We start from the raw sequence: 22,089 nt of genomic DNA, 5'->3' as shown, positions 1-22,089 counted from the left end.
GGGCTGGTGAGATGGCTCAGTGGTCTAAAGCACCTACTTAGAACAAGCTTAGCACAGCACAGGACCACGGTTCAATCCCCCAGCACCACATGCCAGCCAGCCCCGCCCCCTGGTGGGCTGAGCTGGCCACACACACACACATACACACACAAATAAAATTTAAAAAAAAATTTTTTTTTTTCTTAAAATTTCAAATAGAGGTCTAGAAATTTAGATTGAAGAATTGTGGCCCAAAGCTCTGACATACTTCCTCTGTATGTTAGAGAATAAACTCTATAAACTAGGCATAATGATGTATGTCTGCAATACCAGTACTCTGGGAGGCTGAGGCAGGAGGATTGTAAATTTGATCCTAACCTGGACAGCTTAGTGCCTTAGAAGACCTTTCTCTAAATAATAACAAAAGGTTTAAAGATACAGCTCAATGCAAAGGCCCTGGGTTCAATCCCCAGTTCTGCTGTAAAAAGGAAGTGGGGAGGGACAGAGAATGGGCCCCATAAAAAGTCTATGTCCTAAACTTAAAAACTGTGGATACTGCATCATGTGGCAAAAAGGGATTTTGCAGATGTGGTAGAGAATTTTTGAGATGGGGAGATTATTCTGGGCTCAGATGAGTCCTGAATGTATCACAAGGAGAGATGGACACTAGAGAAGGCATTATGGCCACAGAAGCACAGAGGGTAGTAATAGAGCTGAGAGCAAGGAAGGAATACTGAAGTTTCTAGAAGTAAATGACACAAGTAACATATTCTGCCATGGAGCCCCAGGAAGGAATAGCCCCTGCTGATTTGATTTTCTTTTTTCTTTTTTTTTGTGGGGGGGTGTTGAGGGGTGGCCACTGAGTATTGAACTCAGGACCTTGCACTTGCTGGCCAGGACTGTGCCACTGAGCCATCCCCCCAGCCCAACGCTTTGATTTTAGGTCCTTCACTGACTCATTTTGAACTTGCATCCAGAACTGCAAGTGAATGCATTTGTGCTGTTTTAATGTATTTGAGCTAATTTGTTACAGTGGCAACAGGAAACCAATGGTGCCCAGTGTTCTGTTTGTTGGCACACCTGAGGGTGGAGACTATGAGATTCAGATCCTTATCCTCAGCACCTAGACCAGTGCCACACAGAAGAAGGGAGGCACTCTGTGTATTTGTAGAGGGAGATGGGAAGGGAAGAAGGAGGGAAAAGAAAAGAAAGGAAATAAATCATGAAGCTTATAAATAAAGTGAGCCTTGTGAGCATGATGGAGGTATCTAGTTTCTGGATGAAGCAGAGGAAAACAGTGGGCCTACAAACTTGAATGTCACTCATATCCTAAATAGGTATGTTATCATTTGAAGATGGCCATTTAAAAGGTTGAACAGTGGGAGCTGGAAAATGTGTGAGGAAACAACCAATTTGAATCCTGCAGACCCTTGTCTCTTTGAAGAAGAAAAAATATAGACACATGCACACATGAATAAATATAAATATATACCTAGACATTTGTTTTATTTCATAAATATGTTCTGTTGAATCAAAAGCATGTGCTTTAAGGTTTTAGTTGATTGTAATACATCTCCTTTTCAGAATATGGGTGATTTTAATAAATATATTTTAACAGATTTAGCCCTCTAATTCTTAGTTGAATAAGGTACCAAGAAGAGTGTTAACTGTACTTATGCCAAGTGTCTTATGACTATTTTTAATTTTATTTTTAAAACAAGCTGTGTGTTTACTTGGTACGAAAATCAAAATACACAAAATATAATGAATGAACTGTTGCTCCCCTACCTCTGTCTGCTAGTACTAAGGTTTCCATTCTTTTTACATTAGTAATGTATATTAGTAATATGGAATAGTTTCCATTCTTATAGGCAGTCCTCTTATAGTGTTTTCCATCCTTCCAAATATATAAGGAAATCCTGAATAATCCTTTTTGGGTTTTTATTTTTAGCAGTTCATAGCATATAGAATGGATTGTTCTATATCTAGTTTAACTGTTTTTCATTTAACAGTACTTGAGTTCCTCTCTCAGTGCCTTATAACAAGCTCACTCATTATTTTTAGTTGCATGTTATTCCATGTATCAGATTTTTCTTTTCCAGCAGTGACTGACTGTTCCCATTTCTCTACACCAAAGGTAAACAAGCTTTTTCAGTTTAGATTGCAGGCCACGTACATTCTCTGTTGCATGTTCTTGAGTTTGTTTTGTTTGCAACCCTTTAAAAACATAAAAATCATTTTTAATCATTGGCCATATGCAAACGGCCCAACAGAGCCATGATTTGCTAACATTTGCAAACGTTACCATCTGCTGGATAAGAGTGGTGTCCCAATACAGTTTTACTTGTATTTCTCTTACCATTGAAGTTGAACATATTTAATCCAGTTCACAGATACTTTTCTGTGACCATTAATTTCCTACAGATGATCTTATTGTATTCCCTCTTACATAAAGAAGTTGTCTTTTATCTATGAAGTGATTTACATTTTCCCAGTTTTACCTTTTACTTTGTTTACAGACAATTTTATCATGTAAAAATCTTAGTAAAATTTTTATCAAACTTACTTTATGTTGTACTTTTTTTTTGTGGTACCGGGGATTGAACAGACTTGGCGCTATTCTACTGAGCTATCTCCCTGACCCTATCAAACTTACTTTATAACTAGGGTTTATATAATACTTTAGGCCTTCTCTACATAAAGAGTGTGAAACAATTCTTCACTTTTTTCTTTGTGTCTTTATGATTTCATTTTCTCATTTAAATCTTTGTTGTACTTAGGCTTTCTGTTGGTGTGATCCAACCTTATTGTTTCCAAGTAACTGACCTAACCCTACTTACTGAATTATTCTCTATTTTTCCTCTTCCCGTTTGAAATACTACCTTATTACTCAGTACTGTTCAGTGTATTTTTAAATCTGTTTCTGTATATTCTCTCCCATTGATTTAGACAGGCTTACTTCTGAATTCTCACTCCCTCACTGAATTACCGATGTGCTCATATTTCATTGAAGAAATGAAGTTGTAGGTAAAGAAATCGCCATATTCCTCCGTGGCCTGCACTTATACCTTGTTCTTCTTTGCTTCACTTTCTGTTATACAAGTGTCCCGCTTCTGTCAGTTTCTCTGGTCCACTTTAGGATTTAGCTTATGGAATCACCTTCTCTTTTGCGTAATTAAGTGATGACCCTTTGTGGAGAATTAGCAAACAAAGATGAATAGTATTTAAAAGCAGTCAGATCACAAACCTTGTTCTTGAAACACCTTCAGGCCATGGCCACATTTCTCCAGTTAATCCTCAGAGTAAAACTGTTCTGTACCTTCCCAGCCCACCTCATTCTTACCCAAAGGTGAGATGGCTGTGCCCAAGGTCCCAAGCATTCTCTACCTTGCCAGATCTAGTAATGAGTTCTCTCTGCATCTCTCACCCCATTGTATCTAAATTCAGCCTCAGCAAGTTTGAGCTGCTGGCTTCAGTGGACTATGCAGTTGCTGCTCTTCCTCCTGCTAAACCTACCTGTTGTGTCACCTCAGAACTATCCCTTGGTGCCCTCTCCCATCCAATGCCATCTTAGCCCTTGTTCTGTTTTGCGACTTTAACTGCCATCTGCAAACTGACATTTACATTTTTGCTTCCATCTCAACCCTCACCCCTGAACCCAGACTAGAACTTTGAAATTCCCAGTCACCAACTCTAGTTAGATGTCTCATACACAAGCAGAGCTTTGAGATTGTTTTCCCCAGACCTGTTCCTTCCTTTTCTGGTATTTTCTCCTTCTGAGTTGCTATTGTCACACATTTAGCTAGTTGGGCCTAAATTTTACAGGTTACTCTTGTTTTCCCTTAGCTAGTTAACAAGTCTAGTCAGTTGTTCCTCCAGCATAGGTGGCGTAGCAGTAAGGCTGGCTCACTTTAAATACTGGCTCAGCCTTGAGCATGTCAGCCTTTGTGTCCCAGATTCCTCATCTATTCAGTGAAGTTAAAATAGTCAGCACTTCATAGGATTGTTACTGTATGAAATACAGTACTCAGATGAGTTCACGGACACTGAATGCTCAGAACAAGGTCTAGTGCTTAGTGCCTAGGTGGTGGTGTTTATTTTTCTTATTCCTGGTAGATATAGTACTTATACCATTGCTACTTGCAGTGGTGGAACTAGTATGATTTCTCCTACTAACATAATAACCCAGGCCTCTGTCCTATCAAGTGTAGATGCCTGGCATGGCTTCCTGCACTTTTAGCTCTTATACCTCTGGTGTCTCTTCCCATACACCAGCCAGTGCGATCTTTTTGAAAACATACATAAAATTATGTCACTTTCCTGTTTAAAACACTGCAAGAATCTTCCCATTGCAGTTGTATTAAAATCCAAATACCTTCCAGTGGCTTTGAAGGTTTTTTGTGATTTAGCTTCCACCTCCCTTTCAGCGCCTCCTCACCTATCACCTACCAGCCTTCCTCTACGCTGCACCTCTCATCCCTAGAAAGTGCCAGCTCTTTCTTATCTTAGGGTCCTTGTGCTTGTTAGTCCCCATGTTCCCTCTCCCTTCAGAGCTACAGCAGTAGCTTCATACCACTTAGGTCCCAGTTCTAAGATGCCATACTGCGGAGGAGTCATCCTTGACCATCCTCCGAGTCTTTATTCCTATATTGTGTTTTCTCATCACTGAGACACAACGTACAACACCCACAACTCTGAGGAGGAAACATTTATTTTGGCTTAAAGTTTATAGAGATTTCAGTACATAGTTGGCTGGCTCCAGATCAGGGCACCATTACAGAAAAGAAAGAGTTCTGGCATGGCAGCAGAAACTGCCATCCTCCATGGGGAATAAGGTAGAGGCAGTGAGCTTCCCATCCTTCTGGGCCATGTCCTCTCACATCCTGTCTTCTCCATCCAGGAATCCAACAATACACTGGGCTATAAATTCTTCTGTGGACTAATCTGCTGATGTGCATAATGCCCTCATAATCCAGCCACCTCCCCAAAGAGCTACCTATGAGCACATGAGGCTTCAGGGAGATATCTAGATATGAACTGTAATAATTCCTCTTTTCTCTTAGGTTTTTACCACACTTGTAGCATTTGGATTTTATTTCTGCATATGTCTTACATTTTGCTAGGCATAACCATTGGGTGTTCACCACTCGAAACAATATTTTGAGCAGGTGTTATGGTTCAGGTCTTAAGTGATCTCCAACAGCTTGCTCATCAGCCTGTGGTGCTGCTGGGAAGTGGTAGAACCTTTAGTAGGTGGCACCTTATGAAAAGAAGTTAGGTCATTAGGTGTGTGTCCTTGGAGAGAAATGAGGACTCCAACCCTATCTTGCTGTCTCACCACTTCCCAACCACCCTGAGGCAAACAGCTTTGCTCGAGCACTCTGTTCCCACTGTCCTGGGATATCCTAACAAGTCCTGAAGAGACCATGGACTAAGACCTCCGGAACCATAAGCCTGAGTTACCTTTTCTCCTTTTAAGTGCACTCTCTCAAGTATTTTGTTACTGTGACAGAAAGCTGATAAGCATGCGGATGTAAGAGGCGAAGTTGGGAAGTGCCAACTTTATTTAATGGTAGATGAGGCAGATGTTTGGGAGCTTCTCTTCCTGGGTAGCCTCCTATAAGTCTGCAGTGTGTCACTAACACTTATGAAGAATGCCCCTGACTAGAAAAATGCCCTTGTAAATCTGTACCTTTTTCTATTTCTGAGCGGTAGACAATATATTAAACTGTTCTGGAAAGGAAAGTGTTTTAACCAACTTAGTGTAACTGTTAAATGTTCCCTTTAAAACACACATTTATGCATATACATATACACCTCTTAAACTATTAATTGATGCAGTAACACCCTGAGATCATATGGTGCTTAGTATTGTTTAAATAAAATAGTAATTACATGGCTGTGAAATGATTATAGCTGCCATCAAATTAGAAATATAATAGTGAAAAAGAAGTGATTTCCTAATTTATTGAACACCAGCAGCAGCACATGCCATAAACTGGTTTGGATTTAGTATCATCCATACTTTTAGTTATCTCATGTATACTGTAATTGTCAGTACTTTTAAGCAATGATAAGCACTCAGAATCTAATGATCGTGTTCTTGATACCCAGGTAAAAGAGAGGCTTGCCCCTTGTTTGTTGAGTTGAATTGACTTCTTGAGCCCAAAAGTACAGATTTTTTTGTCATCCCCTTCATAGTTTCAACTGCTTCTGCTAAAATCCTTATGGTACAATAAAAGCAGAGTGAAAAAAATTCCATATATGGTATGATCTCAATTGTACTAAATACAAGGCAGTCTCAAATGTGTTCACATTCAAAGGGTATGGCTTGATTTTGTTTGAAAACTGTTTTGTGTTGAGCAGTTGGACCAGAGGGCATGGTTTCTGTGTGAGGTCTGATCCTGTGCCCAGCAAGGGTGCCCTCGGCACAGATCCATACAGTATCCCAAATCCCCTTGTGATCTGACTCTCCAGTCGCAGAGCTACTTTACACCCGTTAGATGTCCTAGTCCCAGGATTCAGCCTGGCTGTGAGCATTTGCTTTTTTGTTCAACACATGTGAACTGAAGGCTAATTTTACTAAGCCACATTAGTTATGTCAGGCATAAGGCACACCAGACAGACATAGCCCCAGACCCGAAACTACTCCTGATAAACTGTACCAGAGAACTCTCATATTGAACAACTATATGCTTAAGCAAGTGTTGACTGTGAAAGGACTATAAACAAAAAGTATCAGATGATCTCTGAAAACCAGAATAAGGGAAAGCCTAATTTACATTAAGGATGTCTGGTAAGGCTGAGACTACAAAACTGAGAAGAGCTGGCCAGATAGAATAAGAATATGCCAGAGGAAACTGCATGGCAGAAGCCAAGATGCAAAGAAGAGATCTAAGAAATAGGAGGCCTGTGCAGTTGTGATGTAGTCAAGCTGGAAGAGATGGGCACTGATAGGGAGGGAAGCAGGATGGGGCATGGTTGTGTGAGTTGCAACTCAAGAAAGCTGTGTCAGAGATGCCAAGGAGGAAGATGCACCACAAAAAGTAACCCCCACATTCTTTGTTGTGGCTTGATAGGTTTTTTTTTTTCCTAAGGCCTGGTACCAGTGCTAGGTAACTGGGTACCAGTAGTACCCCACACCACTATTGCTTCATTAAGAACCTAGTCCATACCACAGGTTTGAATTCAGCTGAAATAGAATTTGGGTTGTATTTCAGATCCCAGACACTGGGAAGCTGCGGCAAAAACAAGTCTATCTCAAAATAAAGCAGGGCTGGAATTATACCTCAGTGCAAAGGCCTTGAGTTCAAGCTGCAGGACCACGAAGAAGAAAAAGTTAATGCATGTTTAATTCAATCCAAGTATTTAAGTTAGATAGCTACATACCCCAACACACACACATGTTCTGAAATACTTAATTGTGATGTACAGTGTTGGATTGTGTTTCAAACTCTTATGAAGTCACTGGGATGAAGTTTCTTCTTTGATAATACAGCAAGCCTTTCAATGAGGATCTTAGTATGAGGCATGGCAGTCTTTGGTCATTTTTTTATATTGAAATTAGAAGTAGAATCTATAAAAATATTGCCAGCATAAGTTAATATGAATAAAGTGATCCTTAAGGCTGTTTTTATAATCCGTGTGAATATATCCACTGCAGCAAATCCCCATTATCGTCAGCGTGTGGTTGCACTGGGAAGTTTTCCCATTTGGTCACAGCTCATTACAGAAACTATTATAAGAGAAATGCCCTAGAGTCATCTGCCTGTTTCCTTGCCAGCCATTCTTATTCTATAAGCGTTCTTCCCCTGAGTGAGTGTATTTACTTGCCATCTGTTTGCAGTCACTACAGAGTGAAAACTATCCTGAACCCTAAGGATGGCACATCTCTTTCCTGTGCTGGAATTCTGAAGGAGAATGTACTGACCATTATTTACTCTTTCATTCTTCTTAGATTCTCCTTAGCCTCTGGTGAAAAATCTTTGAGACAGGATGGCCACAAATAAGCCCAAGGGTCAGAACTCTTTGGCCCTACACAAAGTCATCATGGTGGGCAGTGGTGGTGTGGGCAAGTCAGCCCTGACCCTGCAGTTCATGTATGATGAGGTAAGTGCTACCTTTATGATCCAGTTTGGGCTTTAAAAGGCTATTTTTCCAGAAAATAGCCTGTTAGATTTGGCACTATTTGGGATAGATTCAGGAGTTCTACTGATAATATGTTTTTACATTTTGAAGTTCTGAGTCAACATACGTGCATAATTTGATTTTACAAATTGAACAATTCCACACACACTCAGCCATCTTCCCTGTAAAAAAGGGGCCAAACAACTTCACTGGAAAAAAGATGTTCTCTAAATGGTGCTGGAAAAACTGGCTTTTCACTGGCAGAAGATTAAACCTGGACCTGTATCTTTCACCATGCACTACACTAAAATCAAAGTGAATCAGAGACCTAAATATTAAAACAGAAACACTAAATCTGTGGAAAAGAGAAGAGGTAGAACTCTTGAAGACATAGTTATAGGCAAAGAACAAAACCCCAATCACATGGGAAATATTACAAAGAACAGCTGGAATCTTATCAAAGTTTTTGTGCAGCAAGAGAAACTACTGACAGAGTGAAGAGACAACCCACACTATAAGGAAGAAAAAAGCCAGTTGTTCTTCAGACAAAAGACTAACATCTAGAATATATAAAGAACTAAAAAAAGAAAAAGAAAAATCAGACTCCCAAATTAATTAATTAATTTATTTATTTATTTTTGGCGGTATAGGAGATCAAACTCAGCAGCTTGTGCTTGCCAGGCAGGTGCTTATGGCGCTGAGCTATATACCCAGGCCATAGGCGCTCTTATTTAAAGACCCAGTCTAAAAATGGCCATCTGAGATGACACTTCTCAGATGAAGAAATATAAATGACAAATATATGAAAAAAATGTTCATCATCACTGGTCATTGAAGAGTTGGAAATTAAGATAATGCTGAAATTCCATGTAATTCTGAAAAGAATGGCTGTTATCAAGAAGTCAACCAATAACAAATATAAGGCCGTAAGGAAAAAGCTGTTTTCCACTGTTGGTGGGAGTATAGTTTCGTACAATCACTATGGAAATCCTCAAAAGACTAGAAGTACCATTTGCCTCAGCTAGTCCCTTTCTTAACATATCCCAAAAAAATTTAAAGGGTCACACCACAGTGATACATGTACACGTATGTTCATAGCATCACAATTTGTAGTAACTAAATTTTGCAATCCACCCAAATGGCCATCAATAGATGAATGGATAAATAAAAAAATATTCAAATGGAAAGGGGAATAAGTGAGGGTGGAGGGCAGAGGAAGAGAGAGACAAGGAAAAAAGTGAACAGAAGAAAAAATATGGAAACAAAACTTATGCAAATAAGGGAAAGAGGAGTTGAAAGGGGGCTTGGGGGAAAAAAAGCAAGATATCATATACAGGCAGGTACAGATTCCATCTGTGATGAATGTGAGTATGTATCTGAAATGTACTAATAAAATTAATTTTTTAAAAAATTGAGAATTTAAGATCTTTAAAAACCTTATACTTTAATCCGCATCTTGTACAGCAATTAACCACTAAGAAGAATATATGCAGTGTATTATTTGTTGAAACTGTACTTCCGATTTGATTTGAAACTGTCTCATTGCTGTTTATCAATAAAACTTTGAAAAAAAATAAAATAAATAAAATAAAAACCTTATACTTTAAAAGTAAAACAAGGGGCTGAGGAGATAGCTCAGTGGTCTAAGTACTGCCTGAAAAGCAAAGGACCCGGGCTCAATCCTCAGTACCATATGTAGTGCTGGCCAACTAGGCGTGGTAGCCCATACCTGTAATCTCAGAGCTGGGGAGGCTGAGACAAGAGGATCACTACAAGTCTGAGCTGCATAGTGAGACCCTGTACCAAATTAATTAATTAATTAATTATTTTAAAAAGAACAAAGATGCCTATTTTTTGAGTAATCTAACTTTAACTTTCTTTTTTAATTTGTAGTATTTTAACAGTAAAGCAATAAAACTGGTATATATAGATCCTAATTGGGATGAGGTTAACATATATAACATGTTACCTAATATCTTAGTAAAAAGGTCAGTTCTTTGTTGTGTCTATGCCCACGATTGAACAGGTGAAGGCCATGTCACTACAAACTGTAATTACTAGACAGGTTACAGGTTTATATGTGTGTATTTATGTCAGGCGTGGTCATCCTGGAGTTAAGCTCTCAGCCAATATTCATTGGTATATTCTTTCCTAGAGTACTGCTCCCAAGTCTTAATGATTAAGAATCAACAACCTAATTGAAGTATTTAGCCTCAATTCTGCCTTGCTCTAGAAGCTAGGTTTTACAGATCCAGTGTTCTTTTCGTTAATTCTCCTAACAGTTCTGCAAGGGGAGTAGTGGTATCTTCATTTAACAGAGAATCTCACAGACCCACCTTGCCCAAGAAGAATGATCTCTAATAAACAAATGTTAAGCCCAGTCTTCTGGGGAGAAAAAGAATCCTGTGGGTTTTATTGTTTGAATCTTTCTCTGTTGCCTGCACACCTACCCACACGTCCCAGGCCCTCACATCCACCGTTTGTCTTCCTGTCACAGACTGTAATAGTCTGGGAGAGGGGGAGCATGAAGTGGTGCTTTAAATGAAATTACTCCTCTTTTCCACATTGTTCATTTGGTAGCTAGTCTTCTCACAAATTAATCCTTGTGGCAGCCCCCTTCTTAACAATAAGGAATCTCAAGGTAAAAATCTTCACATGTCTAACTTTGGATGAATGGTTAAGCATAATGTTAGCATATAAATATGGCATACCATTAAGTAATTTCTAAAGTTACAAAAATTATCTGTCCAATTTTAAAATAATTATTTATAAGGATCTGTTGTGTAGTGGACACCATGCTAGACCTTGGAGACGCAGTAATGAGTAGCACACTGAAAGTCCCTGCTCTAAATACTGAAGTTCTTCTAGCAGGTTATATAAATTAAGCAAACAAGAAAATATCAGGGAGTATTACTCAGCTATAAAGAACGATAAACTCGAAGCTTTTATATTGAAGTGCATGCCACTTGAAGATATACTCATAAGTGAAACCAGACACACATAAGAACTCAAAAGAAGGGGGCCAGGGAGATAGCTCAGTGGAATGAGCGCTTCCCTGGCAAGTGCAAGGGACTCAGTTCAATCCCCGGTTCCGGAAAAATAAATAAATAAAAGAACTCAAAAGAAGAAATACAAATAGAAAGGTATAATACAAGTAAAAGGAAAGCAAGAACTCGAGGACTAACTAAGAGAGGGAAAGGAGAAGAGCTAGGCAACATGACAGTGACAAGCCATACAGTTATATGTAGAAGATGGGCAAGGCAATGATCCTGAAAATCTCCAGAAGATTTTTGAATCTAGCAGTTAATCGGAAAGATTCTCACCCTGACTAACTGTATATACTAACACCTATAAACTAAGCAACTGCATTGAAGATGGCAATTTGTAATAGTAGGTTCATGCTTGGAGTGCCTGTCATTCTTGTCTTCTGAATATGGGCTGCTTTTCATGACATGCCAGTTTTTAAATGTTTTTTCATCATATTCTGTAGGGACTTAAAAGTTCAACATATCAATACTTGATGAAAAATACCTGTTCCATGTTATGCCTAAGATGTTTGATACTGAGACAGATAGTGAGGTTAAGCTTAACAGCCTAGGTTGTATGGTAATAATAATAAGCTTGTCTTCTGGAGGGTTAACAACCTAAGTTTGCAGACCAAAATTAGAGAAAAAGGAGGGCCGCAAAGAAAGCCAACATTTTGGCCCTAGCCTTCCAACGTCAATTAAGACTCAGGACATACGAGAACTTGTACTGTAACGTCACATAACTCAGTAGTGTCCCCAGTTTTCTGATCAAGGATAATATGGGGCCAAAGAGGAAAGTGATTGATGATGTAGTAGAATGTGCCTAAGGAGAGTCACATGGAGAGAAAACATTCTCTCACACTTTCACAGAGAGCACATTGGCCAAGCAATGGCCATGACTCATCCACATGGCTGACACAAAGGATCTACAATCTGAGGTACAGGATCTCAGGATAAAGACTGAGGGGATTTCACTGACCTTATCAGACCCAAAAGCTACAACTCTTGTTGCATAGGTCTTGCTTTATTTTGGTCTTAACCATCCAGCAGAAAAGTATAAAAAAGAAGTATAAGAAGTAAAGCCATGCTGTTATGTTGAGCTGTAGGGGACTCAGGTCAACAATTTTTGACATTGCCAATGAAGCGGAAGACCCAATACTATTATGGACTACTGGACTCTTAGAATATTTTTGCTGAGTTAACACACCTATAATATTCAAATAACGGAACTAAAAAGAAAAAGGGGATACAGATGAATGTCCATTTTGTATCTGTGTATTCAAAATGGTTAGGATAGATATATAGTTACGTTCTCTTAATGAATAGAGAGGTTTTTTCTAATAGTGTTTGTAAATAGGATATCATGTCCACATTTTGTACAGCAATTAACCACTAGGAAGAATGTATGCAATGTGTTAATTATTGAAAGTGTCCTACCAATTTGGTTTGAAACTGTCTCATTGCTATTTGTTTCTTAATAAAATTATGGCGGGGGGAAGAAAATATCAGATAATGGAGGTATGTCTTAAGTGTGTGTGATTATATGTGTGTGTGTGTGTGTGTGTGTGTGTGTGTGTGTGTTCATGTATACATACAGTGATGTCAGAAGGCTCAGGAAGATGTAGCAGATTTGTGGAACTGGTGAAAGGAGTGGGCGTGTTGTTTCTTAATTATGTTATTTTGAAATTCTCAAGTTTGGGAAGAAATCTTAAAGTCAAGATTTGGCCTTCTACTGAGCAGTGTAAATCAACTTATTGGTTTAGTTCCTGCAAAAGTGGTACTTTAGAGAATGAAAAGGATTAGTGGTCCTTTCATTGTTACCTGAATGTTGATCCTTAAGTTATTTTCACAGTTCTGACACAAAACTGCATATTTAGATTCACGTAGACAGCAGTTCTCATAAATTTGATAAAATGTGTGTATATTTTTTGCATACGTAGTGTTTTAGCAAAGGAAAAAACACATACTTTTCAAGCTGAAAGCAGCCTACAAGCAATGGTTGAGCCTCTTCTTTTTGCAAATAAGGAAGCTGACTAATAATATGAAAGTGACAAGTTCATCTTCATTGGGGAAACTGAGTAAAGCACACACAGACTACTGTATTTACTTTGGCTCTTATGTGACCCTGTTAATGATTTTAAAATAAGTTTTGACAAGCAAAAAAGATAATGAAAAATGAGTGTCTTTCATATTTCCTAGTTTGTGGAGGACTATGAGCCTACCAAAGCAGACAGCTACAGGAAGAAGGTTGTGCTGGACGGGGAAGAGGTGCAGATCGATATCTTGGATACAGCTGGCCAGGAGGATTATGCTGCAATCAGAGACAACTACTTCCGGAGCGGGGAGGGATTCCTCTGTGTCTTCTCTATTACAGAAATGGAATCCTTTGCAGCCACCGCCGACTTCAGGTATGTTGACTCTGTCTTTAACTGTGTTTGTACTCCAGATACTTTGCTCATTTTTATAGCCTTCCTAGTGTAGGCTGTTTTACAGCTTTGTTTGTGGCAGCTCAGATAACCACAGGCCCTCTATGCATTACTGAAATACTTCCGTTAGAGTACTTCTACTGTCATGGTAATTAATATTTGCACCATTATTGTAGAGCTCTCCCAGACTTTGACATTGATTTCTCAGTCCCTGTGCAGTGCTCCATAGGTACGTTGCTGCCCTTTTTCACAGTGCAGGTGCCCTGCATTTTAAAAAAAGAAATAAGTACTGAATTTATGGTCACTGTATACTGACACACCAGGTTGTATTCTACAATACATTTTACTTATTATTTGCTTACTCAAAACCCGGCATTAGTTTGGATTGAGGAAGGGGAGTTGGTGAGTGGATGAAGGGTTCCTTTTATAAACATAAGAGAAATGTGGTACAAAATCTAGAGTAGTCTTGTGTGTTATTTACTTTTCTCTCTTTGTGTTTTTTTTGTTTGTTTGTTTGTTTGTTTTTGCAGAACCGGGGATTGTACTCAGGCCCTTGGCGCTTGCCAGGGAAGCACTTACTCCACTGAGCCATCTCTCTGGCCCCACTTTTCTCTCTTTGTTGAGACAAAATACTCAACACCCAAAGTTAAAGCAAGGATTTACTTAGCTCACAGTTTATGGATATTTTAGTCCATAATTGGCTAGATCCAAGACAAGGTGACTTGGCAGAGGGGTGTCTCAGAGGTGAAACAATTCACGGTGGTGGAAAACAACAAAAGCAGCAGGAGAGGGAGACAAGCCTCTTTCTGTTCCTTATACTGTGTCCACTCTACTGGGGTTAGGGTGGTGCCAATTCAATTAGTAGACTGATCCAGCAATCACCATTCCTTAATCCCAGCATTGCACTGCAGATTAATTACATATTCTAGATTCTACCACCTCCAAAAAACCCTATGAGTGAATGAAGCTTTAGGAGGACATCTAGACACCAATCATAATGTCTTGCATATACTGTATGCGTCAGCAGATGTGCCCTTCCATGATGTATTTTATTTCTGAGTTACAGGTCTGCTTTGCTTATGGGAATTCAAAAGAAGTACATAATCATATATCCTCTAATTTCCAGATTTATGCACCCCATTTGAATATATAAGGCACATAAGAAAAGAGCAAGGATGGGGCAAAAAAGGAGCCACTGGCCACAGGCACGGAGAAAAGAACTTGGTAGCCTTCACCAGTAGTTGAGCGTACTGCGCTCAAAGTCAGAGAAGAAGAGAATAAAGGCAGGGCTAAGAAGGAATTTCAGGTGGCTGAGCAAAAACCTGAACTGGGACTTAACACAGGGCATTCCTTCTTACTGTGTACTTGGAAGACTCAAGAACAGGATTCTAAGAATATTCTTTGACAAAAGGGTCATTAAGAAACTTGAAAATACAGATTTGTTTGTCATTTTATAAAAGGAAGGAATTTCCTAAATGATAAAGTGCACAGGGTGGCAGATGCTGGTGCCTTGTAAGCCCAAGATACCTGTTCAGTTATGTAAGTGTCAGTGCTTATTCATTCATTCAGCAAGTATGAGTTTGTTATGTAGCAAGTCCTGTTCTAAGTAATGGAATAAATTTTGTCACCATAGTTACTAAAGCCGAAGTGGTATCTCAAGAGAATAAGATATTTTTATGCTTAGAGAGAATCTTGGGCTATTACTGTTACAGAAAATAAGGATGATTCATTAGTCTTCTAGTATACCTCCAGTGTGTTGCCCTTCCCATAAATAAAAATGGGCCTGGTGACTCATCCGCAGAGGGAAAGGCACTTCCGAGAAGGTCTGAATGACTTGTAGTCACTCCCTGTGGCTGCAGCTCTGTGGCACTAATGCCAGCTCCTCCCATTCACTTTCCTGGTCTTCTCGGTCACCAAGGCAGATCCCTCTGGCAGTGCAGTGCTTGCTGCAGCTGCTGCATTATCACACCACATCCTTACTCTGAGCTTGGCTTGTGTCTGCTTTTCCTGGTAAAGGAAAGACTAAGAGCAGGTCGTTTCTTACCCATCGGTACCCTGGCACCCACCTGTGGAGCAGATGCAGTCATCTGACAGTGTAGTACATGGTTAATAAAGACACTTGGTTGATTTGAAAACTTACGTTTTGTTGCTCACTTTCTTTATGTCAAAAGTAAAGGTGGATGAGATTGTAAAGGGACTTTGTATTCTAAAATTCTATGATAACTTCTAAAACTATTTTAAGGGAATCATAACATTCAGCAAAATGTATATGAAAGTTGTAAATATAGTAGTACCATTGTTTGACATCCCAGAAAAAATTTTGTCTTCTGAGCTCTGACCGGTAGCCCTGGGTTTTCTGCAGTCATGTTTCTGACAGTGTTGGTTACACTGATTTCAGGTTTGGTCTTGCTGGAGCTCCTAAGAGTAGCTCAGGCAGTATTTATTAGTGAATGAGTGAGTGAGCGTACATGCTTAGAACCACAAGTGCTGGGTCCCGTGCACCTGAGTCACACCATCCTCCTGCTGGTTAGTGAGGCTGAGTGGTAAGTCAGTTTTCAAATCTTAGTTCAGGTTTCCAGTCATGGAAGAAGATTATGATTGCGCCACCAGATTCTCACACAGCATCTACCGTGAGGCAGATGCTGTCCTAAGCATTCACATAAATAAGCCCGATCACATGGATACTATCATGAATTCTAAGATAATACAGTTTTTACATATTAACGTTTTCAAAGTCAGGGCTGTGTCTCAGCATCTTAGAGCTGTTATTATAGACAGTTTCTAGGTAGTACATGAAATAAAGCTTACAGTTAGTACAGTCTTAAAATTTGATTTTTAAACATTATTATCCAAAATTTAAATTATGAAACTGAAACAGAAAGGCTAAGTAACTTCTCCCAGGCCGTGCAATCAGGGCCAGCAGAGACTGAAATCTGGAAGGCCTGCTACTACACACCTGAGTGTAGTGGTAATGCTATACCAGCTCTTTTTTTTTTTTTTTTTGCGGAACCAGGGATTGAACTCAGGCCCTTGTGCTTGCCAGGGACACGCTTATTCCACTGAGCCATCTCCCTGGCCCCTATACCAGCTCTTATTAAAGCAATGACGAGGGGCCTGGGAGATAGCTCAGTGGCATAAGTGCCTGCCTGGTAACAATAAGGCCCCAGATTCATTCCCCAGTACCACAAAATAAAACCAATGAGGACTCTTTTATAAAGCCATATGACCACCATGTGTCATGGTCCTTCTATGAAATATGTTGTATTTCCTATTTAAAATATAGTCCTGTCCTCCAGTTTGTTTGTTTGTTTTTAATGTATTTAGTACAGGGTCTCACTACACAGATGGTACTCATAGTGATTCTCCTGTTTTCAGCCTCCCAAACACTGGGATTACAGATGTGCGCCACCACGCTCAGTCTCAGCACACCCTGGGGGTAGGGCCAGCACGACACACCAGGGATTGAACCCCAGTCCCTGCGTCTGCCTGAGCAGGCACTGTAATCTGCTGAGCTATCTGGCCAGCCTACTTTTTTTTTTTTAAATAAGTATTTTAAACTTACACTTTTAATACCTTACGACATTATAATAGCACTGGGTTTGTTTGGGTTTTTTTTTAGTATTCTAACCCAACAGAAATATAAAACATTTTTTCTAAAAGTAAAGTTGTCTACATGTGATCAGCACTTTCTAATCACTATAATAACGACATCACTGTGAACCAGCATGTAACCTTCCCCTGTGGGGAAGTGGCATATGACATGGGGAGCCTCCCCAGATCCCTTGTGCCCATTATATATCGCAGGTGGGGGTCACTCATGAAGAGTGTTGGGAAAGTCAGACTCTTTCAGGATTTGTGCCCTGAGTCCTCATCTGAGGAGCTGCGAGGTGTCTAGCATAAAAGTTGCATGTGTGCTCTAGCATTAGGTTTCTCAGGCCACATTTTAGTTGTACTTGTGACTGAGCGAGTTGCATGATTGCTGTGTGCCCCCAATTCCTTACCTCTAGAGTAATGACAGTACTGCTAGTGTCATAGGTGTGGCTTGAGCAGTGAGCGAGACAATGTGTGTAATGCACTTCTGTCAGTGCTTGGCCCATGGCGAGTACCAAGTCAGATGTTCTTGGTAATAGGCGTGGTCCTGGGTGTACTGAGGAAGTGCTGCCTTGGGATCCCAAAAGGCCAGTTTGAAGGTGAGTTGTGATGAAGACTTTGACCCAGTCCCTCAAGCGTCACCATAAGGACCTAGAAAAATGAAATTTATTTTTGCTGAACTGCCATTTAAATAGTCCATTAATTTTGACATTTTTCTCTTAAAAATACTAATATTCCTATAGTTCCAACCTCTCTTAATAATTTCCAAGACATGGCTGACATGGCAAGATAGTAAATCTAAATCTTACATATTTCCTTTTGTTTGTTGATTTAAAAGTTAACTGAATTCTTCCTCTAGATAATCATGAGAACAGTTAACATTTAATGAGTAGTCAGTATGTGCTGTACATAAATATTAGCATTTTGTGTTTACTCCTCATCATAGTAACATGAGGAGGAAGATGTTTCTGGTCCCACTTTACGGATAAGGAAACAGGGAAAGAACGTCGCTCAGCCACATGAAAGCAAGAGCCAGAGTGCTTTAAATTGGTGCCACTTTACTGTATGTAACTTAGCTCTAAATGCAAAAGCTGTGTGTGCTCAGGAGCTGTTTCCAATCATTTCTGCCTTGCATGGGGCCTTAAAAACATTTTATGGGACCTTTGATGTGACTTACCAGTATTGTCTTCCCAAAAACCCCAAAACTAAATGTAACATTACACAGATATTTTTTCATCCAATAAAACTTTATTTACAAAAATGGCAGATTCCACTCTTAACAATAGTTTGCTGACCTTCTTTTATTGCCCAGTGTTTTTGGTTTTGTTTTTTTTTTAATTAACATTACACAGATCTCAACAGAGAGATACTGTGCAAATGATCTAGCCAGCTCCCAGAACTGTCAAAGACGTCAAAAACAAGGGAAGACCAAGAGCTATCACAGCCACCTGCAGCCTAAGGAGACTCAGTGTCACATGGAATCCTCAATGGGGACACTGTCAGTAAGAATATAGAGAAGAAAGTGTGGTAGAAGGGCAAGGGAGTGATTATCTGTCACAGTTACGATCAAACAAAAACAATATCAGAGACTCAAATATAAATGTATGATCAGTGGTAGTAATTGAAGCTACACAACAAAAATATTAGTTAAGGGCCTGTGAGATAGCTCAGCAGACTAAGTGCCTGCTTAGGCAAATGCAGGGACCACCACATGCTATGCCAGCCCCACCCCTGAGCCAGCGACCAAGTCCGGGCATGGTGGTGCACACCCGTAATCCCAGCACTGGGGAGGCTGAAAACAGAAGGATCATCACGAGTCCAAGCTGCATAGTGAGACACTGTACCAAGTACATAAAATGAAAAAATTTTAAAAATACAAATGATTAGTTAAAAACTAAGAATGTCTAGATAAAGTTTGGACATGACCAGCGCTGTACCGTGACCACTGCATTCATTGTGCCATGCCCATCCCCAGTAAGGCAAGATGTTAGCATAGGGAAAATGGGTATTTAATATACTTGTGCTTTGTGCCATCTTCACAGCTTCTCTGTAAGTGTAAAACCCTTCCAAAGCTGGGCGTGGTAGTGTGCACGTGAGTTCTAGGTTAGCCCGAACTACATAGCAAGACCCTGTTTTGAATACATACATACATACCTAACCCCTCCAAAATTTTATTTTTGAATAAAGCATTTAGGGGAAGTCGCATTTGACTCATTTTGCACCTCATCTCCATGTTACGTTCTCCCATTGGTGTGGTTTTCCATCATTACAGAAGTGAATGTGTATCCCAAATAATCGCTGATGGGATACTGAAGAAATGCTTATTTTTTACCATGTAATAGATAAGCCTGTTGTAAGCCTGTATAGAAACAAACAATTACAAATAGATGCTGATCTTGTTTTTTTAACATGTGGAAGCCTGTTTATATTTCTCCATCCTTTTCTCTTGTCCAGGGAGCAGATTTTAAGAGTAAAGGAAGATGAAAATGTTCCATTTCTACTGGTTGGTAACAAGTCAGACTTAGAAGATAAAAGGCAGGTTTCAGTAGAAGAGGCAAAAAACAGAGCTGATCAGTGGAATGTGAACTATGTGGAAACATCTGCTAAGACACGAGCTAATGTGGACAAGGTAAAACACAGTGCTTCTTGTTACTATGTCCTGTTAAAAATAGGTCCATTTGCTTTAACCTGTCTCTATTTTGTGTAGTCTGTGAGACTCAAGTAGAAACTTAATCCTTGCTGATTTTTATCATCCTGAAAGCTTAAGTACAGCGTATTTAAGAATCTCTTCCTTCTTGCTCTCTGTCTCCCAAAGGACTAAACCATGAGACATTGTGACAAAATGTACTTTTGTTTTTAGCACTGATGGCATGTCTTGAGTTTTTTCTTATCCTGGTGGGGCTGCATAGTTGAGAAGGAATTGTGTAAGATCGGCCTGCCTGCTGGCCTGGTGCCAGTCAGGACCTGTTTAAGATCTCAAACCTGAACATGATTCCAACGCCGAAGGAAGAGGACAAAGGAATCTTCCCCAGAGGAAAGAACTCTAAGATCGCTTACCACAGTTACATTCCTTACCTTGGGCCAACATTTATTTCCCCTGGAGTGGGAGGGAGGATCGCCTCCCCACCCCCATCTTCCCTTGTACGGAGCCTTTCTGGGTCTGTGCGGAGTCCTGCCAGGTTTTAGCTGCATCACATCCTGCACCTGAGACCCCCAGGGTGAGCCAGGCTCCCTTTGGGTTAGAAGTCAGGTGCCTGTGGGCTTCACCTGGAGCCTGGTCAGCTCCACAGCAGGACCTTTTAAGCTCCAGTGTGTGAACCTTTGCCTGGAAAGCTTGATGAACATACATCCTTGGACCTTGCCTCTGAGACTTTGCCTTTCTTGAGCTGGGATGGGGCCTGAGAATTGGCGTCTCAGCAAGTTTCAGGTAATGCAGACTGCACTGGTGGGCCCTGCTTAGAGTCACTCTGTCTGGGGCCTCAGGTGCTTGTAGACAGTTCGGCTTGTTCCTGGGGCTCCATAGGTCTGATCCAGGCAGTGGTTCTTGTGCTATAGGTCTCGACAGTGTCACCTGATTAATTTTTTTAGTCACATGGTTCAAGATATCTGTATAAAATGAATGCTGCAAGATTTCTACTTAGTATAACATACTGATTTTCTCAGTAGTTAGGGCAATTTTTTTAAGTGCTTATGACAATTAAATGTTTAGAGCCAAATATGGTGGCACACACTAATAATCCTGCGTCTTGGGAGGGTGAGGCAGGAAGACTCCAAATTTGAGGTCAGCGTGAGCTACATAGTTCAGGCTCACGTATATTACAGAGCAAGACCCTGTCTCAAAAATTTGGGAGAAAAAAGAAAAGATTCAGCATGTTTGGGTTTTGAAAGACCCAAACATTGAACATTTCCACAGCACATGTTTTGTTTCCTCCTAGTTGCTGTTTTGAGCAGGTTATGGAACACACTATGAAAACAACTTGAACTAAGGCAAATAGGGAAAAGAGGCAGGGAGTAACTTCACAGGTGGTGAAGCCATGGGTTGCTTGGCCCTTGTGGTGGTCGCCTGCTAGGCTCCAAGGCCCTGGGAAAGGCAGTGTGTGCATGAGCAGAGCTCCTCACAGGACCAGATGACCGGCCATCCAGTGGGGTTTCAAAATGGTCCAAAAATAGGAGCAGACATGTTGCAGAAAATGCAGAGGCTTTTAAATCTGAAAAGAAGTTCAGTCTCATTTTTAAAAAGGGAAGTATAATTTTAAAATATAGTGGCTGGTGCTTTTTTTAGCCTGTCCCAGTGGTGTAAAAGCAGGAAGGTTTATCATAACACTGTCAGGATAGTGCAAGAGCAGTGTGGTGATTATCTGTGACATTATGACCAAACACCAGAAGAAAACATAGACCCCAATGTAAGTGTATGCTCAGTGGTAGTCACTGAAGCAGGATTTATGCACAGAAAAGACTGGAGATATCCAAGTGTCCTAAAATGAACTGATTGAAGTATATGCCTATGTAGTGGAATAGTACTCAGCCCTTAAAAAGGAATGGAAGAGCCGGGCACAGCAGTGTGTGCCTAAAATCCTTTAGGGGAGACTGAAGCAGGAAAATCACAAGCTTGAGCCCAACCTAGGCAATGTAGTGACTTAGCAAGGCCTTATCTGAAGCGGGGGGAACAGGGATATAGCTCAGTACAAAGGCCCTGTGTTCAATCCCCAATACCACAAAGCGGGGGATGGGGGGTGATTGAATGGAATATGCTGATAAGAAATGATTGCCAATGTAGGTGAGTGTTAAAAGCAGGGTACACAAGAGCATCTCTAGCCAGCAGTGGTTTACATGTGCACTCGTGTTCATGTATCTGTGTATATTCTAGGGATGTGTGAATAGGACGACTGGTCATCCAGGTAGCTAAGGTAGAAGGATGTGAACTTTTTTTCCATCTATGC

The 22,089-nt window shown here is 40.2% G+C and overlaps 1 protein-coding gene across 1 annotated transcript in view; it reads left to right on the top strand.

Moving 5' to 3' along the window:
* Positions 1-22,089, top strand: part of Rala (RAS like proto-oncogene A) — a 79,852-nt gene that overhangs the window by 46,278 nt on the left and 11,485 nt on the right. The window contains exons 2-4 of the mRNA XM_004629562.2: positions 7,937-8,088; positions 13,332-13,540; positions 19,604-19,778. Of these exons, the coding sequence (XP_004629619.1) occupies positions 7,975-8,088; positions 13,332-13,540; positions 19,604-19,778 (498 nt within the window). The 5' untranslated portion in view covers positions 7,937-7,974. The remainder of the gene's footprint in view (positions 1-7,936; positions 8,089-13,331; positions 13,541-19,603; positions 19,779-22,089) is intronic.

This window comes from Octodon degus, unplaced genomic scaffold (assembly GCF_000260255.1).
Source record: "Octodon degus isolate 3935 unplaced genomic scaffold, OctDeg1.0 scaffold00031, whole genome shotgun sequence".
NCBI lineage: Eukaryota > Metazoa > Chordata > Mammalia > Rodentia > Octodontidae > Octodon > Octodon degus.
The sequence above is the reverse complement of the archived record's forward strand: the minus strand, read 5'-3'. Positions and strand labels throughout refer to the sequence as shown.